Raw genomic sequence first — 4,346 nt, forward strand, 5'->3', positions numbered from 1 at the left:
TTCTATCAGCCAATAACAGTTTGTCTGGTAGTCACATGAAAAAATACAATCATGTGATGTTTTAATTAATGGCAGAAAATTCAACACGGTTAACTGAGATATCTAACATCAGAATATAGAAGAATGGATAATAAATTAAACACAAATTCTACACAAATAATCATATATAATTTCAATTCAAAGAATAAAACAACCGAATTTTACTTGAAATAGTATTCTTTATCTAGAGATCTTAATTGAGGAATAAGCGTATTTTGTACACCAGTTCTTTCTCCATCCAAGAAAATATCTCTAATCCAAAATCTTCATTTGAATCTTCGACAAAATCTTCTAGCTAAATAAAGCGAGCTGTACAAAACAAAATTTGTAAACACGTGGATAGGGGCAATGTATTGTTTGCCATCTTGAATATTGAATGCGTGTGCCAAAATGTAAGCGGATTGACACTTGTGTGGTTGTGCTTCCACGTGCCAAAGATGTGTTTGCGACATCGCTTTTCTTTGCTGCGCTGCATGTGTGTATCCTCCTTAAGAAAGCTTTTCCTTCACATCTGTACTGTTCAAAGTGGGTACAAGTAGTCATATCATTGCCATTTTTGCATTTCAGTCATAGCACGTGGCACTTATGACGAAATTTTCCTCAAGCATTTCCTCATAATGACTAGCACTATTCTCAACAGACTGTGACAACACTGTCTCTTGAGCTAACTTATGAATTATTTGACAGTGATCTATATCTATAACACGGAAAAACAGCATTCACTTGTTTTTCACTTGCACAGAGATGACCTGGTCGAGACTTATCTTTCATATTATCATGTCCCTCATTGAAGGTTTTTACCCATCTTGCTGCTATTCTGTATGGTAATACAGATTTCCCACAAGCCTCTAAGAGTCATTGGCAGAGCCCACCAGTGGTCAAGCAGTTCTGTTCCCTGAACACTTGCAGCCAGCCAATTGCAGAGACAACATTTTATAGACCGACGGCAGTTTACAGATCGGGTAGACTGCTGTTCAGGAAAATTTTCATTGCAGAAACAGTGTTTCTCGTCTGCCACAATGTAGACATCGATTAGAAACAAGTTATTTGACCTATTTTGTAGACTCACTCAACAGCAGGTTTAGAGGGCTTTTCAATTCAAGTGGTAGCTTTGTTCGTGGAAGAATTTAGATAAAAACAGATATTGTTCCTTTGATAAATGTTGTAAACGGTATGAATCAACAAAATTATTCATTAATTAATTGCTTGGAGCAAAAACAACAAAATTAAATACTTTAAATTTGTTTTAATTATTTCAATTTTGATATTCAAATGGGTGAAGACTTAAAACTTCAATTAATTCAATTAATTTAAATCAGATACATTTATTTACAATTCAAGTATCGTGTCGGTTATAAAACGTTAATGCATTTCAGAGTCATTGTACTGTTAAACAAAAGAGACAATTTTGATAATTACAGAAATCTGTTTATAGATATAAAAAAATGTAATATTAATAATAAAATATTTAAAATTATTCATTTCGATAGTTATGAAAGGAGAAAGTAATAAGATGTCGAAATAATTTCTTAAAAATCTATTCTGAAGNCTACAGTATTGTGTGTTTTTATAATAATTTGAAATATTACTGCATAAATCATTTATAAAAGCAGAACAAACAATATTCTAGTAAATGTTTCAAATAGCAATATTTTTGAGTTAAGAAGAAAATTAAATATTTTGAAGATATTTGTTTTTACTTCTATAAGTTACTAAGAATAGAAATACAGGATGATTCAAAAGTCACAGGAATTTTAAATAATAATAATTCATGAACTATTTACAGTAAGATGAAGGTTTTCACAAATTTTGGTAACTATTTTGGTACTAAAATTTTTATTACACCTAAAAAAATCCTGCTTCTTTCTAAGCATTTCTGTGAAAACTGCATCATGTTGTTGTAAATAGTTTGAGAGTTATTAATTTTTTAAAATTTCTGTGACTTTTGAATCACCGTGTACTTGAATTTACTGTATTGTATAATTGAAGAATATTTTCTTAAATTTTAAGGCTTGCCAGTGGCCAAGTGGATAAAACCACTAAACACTGGTGATTGGTTGTGGCTTCATGCCTCACCAATGAACTGTCTGTGGAGTTTTGAGTTTTTTCATGTTAATAACATCTAAATAGGGGCCAGTTTCCCATAGAAAGTCCTTTTGAAAGACATCTATCCCTTGGCAAATTATTCACAAGTCATGTTGCTGTATACAAATAAACCAAACTTAAATTCTAGTATATACAAATTTTTATTTTTGAAACTTTTGTAGCAAAATCTCCTGTTGTAAGATATATGAGTATATCAAAAAATTCTTTTTGAATGTGGTTTTTGTTTTTTGTAATATAGTTGGGTTTCAACTTGCATAAAACTGAGTTTTGCTAATATTGTAAATTTATTTCATAAAAAAATTATATACTTTTAACAAAGATCAAACATTTTGAAAGATGTAAAATTAAGTTCTTCTCATTGCTTGGTTTCTTTAGAATTTTAAGATAATAGTCATAGTTTTATTGTAGGCAGTTTAAATTAGTTATGTACTTTCTAATTGTATATAATAGTAAAATTATCTATAATCTGAAGAATACTTTATCGTATTAATCTTTTTCTTTTTAATAAATATTAAAATTAATAATATATAAAATTTCTGTAATATCTGTATTAAATTTAAATGATGTAATAACATTTTTTTTTTCTTTTTTTGTAGGAAGTGATGGAGAAGGTGATGATGTTGATGATGATGGAGAAGATGAAGGAACAATTCCTGATGATCAAGAAGATATGGAAGAAGATATGGAAGTAAAAGACGAAGGAGAACCAGAAATGGAAGAAGAAGAACAAAGTATTGAACAGCCTGAAGAACAAGATGTTCCACATGTTGATGATGAAATTGATGAAGAGGAAGAAGTAGAAGAATTAGAAGAACCTGAAACCCCTCCAAAACCAAAGAAAGAAAAAGGGAAAAAGCGCAAAACAAAAGGCGATGGTGAACGAAAGAAAGGAAAGAAGAAGAAGAAAAAGAAAGTCATGTCTGACAGTGCTGAGGTAAGAAAAATTTTAAATGCTATATTGAAAACATGAAATTAAAATATATTTTGTATTATAATTTCACTAAATGCAGAATATTGCTGATGATCTTAAATGAAAATTGGAAAATTATTTGATTGAAAATTTTTGGAAAAACTATTTATTTATTTATTTATTGCATATACAAAAGGAAATATCACAAGACAATTGATATTCTCCCCAAAAATAACTCTTGTAACAAAAGATTAAAATACAAATAACAAAGAATAAAAATCAATACACATGATAAAAAAAGTATATATAAGTAAAAATAGATGATATATTAAAAAGTAACTGACTACAAATGTGTTTAAAGTGTAGAAAATCTTCATGTAGAGATTGTTCCACACAACCCATTTTCTGAGTAGACTGATAAAAAAAAATGATCTGAAAGAAATGGAAAGCCTAAAAGATGGGATAAAGAAAAATTATGTTGAGAATAACTTGTGGCAGAACTCTTAAGCACAGCCAATCAGAATGAATGAAATCATAGAAATAGTTGTATGGAAATAAATGGTGAAAGTACTTGATATGTTTGATAAAATTGGGAATTTCCAATTTGCATCTAGCAGCATTAGCATTAGGGGTAAAAGGAAGGTGGGTGAGTTTATTTGAAATAAGAAATATTTTATATAATTCTTTTAAAAGTGTTTGTGAATGGGATGAGGCAGCTACAGCCCATATTGGCAGATAGGGTTTCTCATTTCCCGGTCTTTTGCTTGTCCCGGGACTCTGGGATAAAAGTGAACTGTTTCCCGAAATCCCGGGATAGAATCAATTATTTTCAAGGTATACAAAATATCTTGAAATTAAATAATATAATTATTTTTCATTTTTAAAGTAATTTTAAAGCTCTGTATCATCCAAAATCATATTAATAATGCTGTGTAAGATATATAATAAAAATTACCTTTGAATTACGTAGAAATTTGCACAAATAGAAAAAATTTATTAAAGTTCGCTAGAAACTGCATACAACAACAACAAAAATGCTTTGAATTGAGTTAAAAATGAAAAATTGAACTCATATCAAACTTATAACTTAGAAGGTAATTTTCGTTTTTTAAATAAAATATAATACAAAATATTGTAAACTTTTGATCAACTTTGCTTTTTAAAATCTTATAAAAGATTTTAAAAAGCAAAGGTGATCAATACTCCGATCACTCACTCTAATTCTTATTTTAGTAATGAAAAGTCTTGCTACCGAGAATGCCCTTTCCGATTCAATTGATGCGATTGGAAT

General features: G+C 29.2%; 1 protein-coding gene across 1 annotated transcript in view; it reads left to right on the plus strand.

Moving 5' to 3' along the window:
• The first annotated feature begins 2,745 nt into the window (after positions 1-2,745).
• The window catches only part of LOC111626596 (chromodomain-helicase-DNA-binding protein Mi-2 homolog), a 176,066-nt gene continuing 174,465 nt past the window's right edge, over positions 2,746-4,346 (plus strand). Inside the window, exon 1 of the mRNA XM_023370031.1 lies at positions 2,746-3,079. Coding sequence (XP_023225799.1) covers positions 2,816-3,079 — 264 coding nt within the window. The 5' untranslated portion in view covers positions 2,746-2,815. The remainder of the gene's footprint in view (positions 3,080-4,346) is intronic.

This window comes from Centruroides sculpturatus, unplaced genomic scaffold (genome assembly GCF_000671375.1).
Source record: "Centruroides sculpturatus isolate CEXI.00-Female unplaced genomic scaffold, Cexi_2.0 scaffold304, whole genome shotgun sequence".
Lineage (NCBI taxonomy): Eukaryota > Metazoa > Arthropoda > Arachnida > Scorpiones > Buthidae > Centruroides > Centruroides sculpturatus.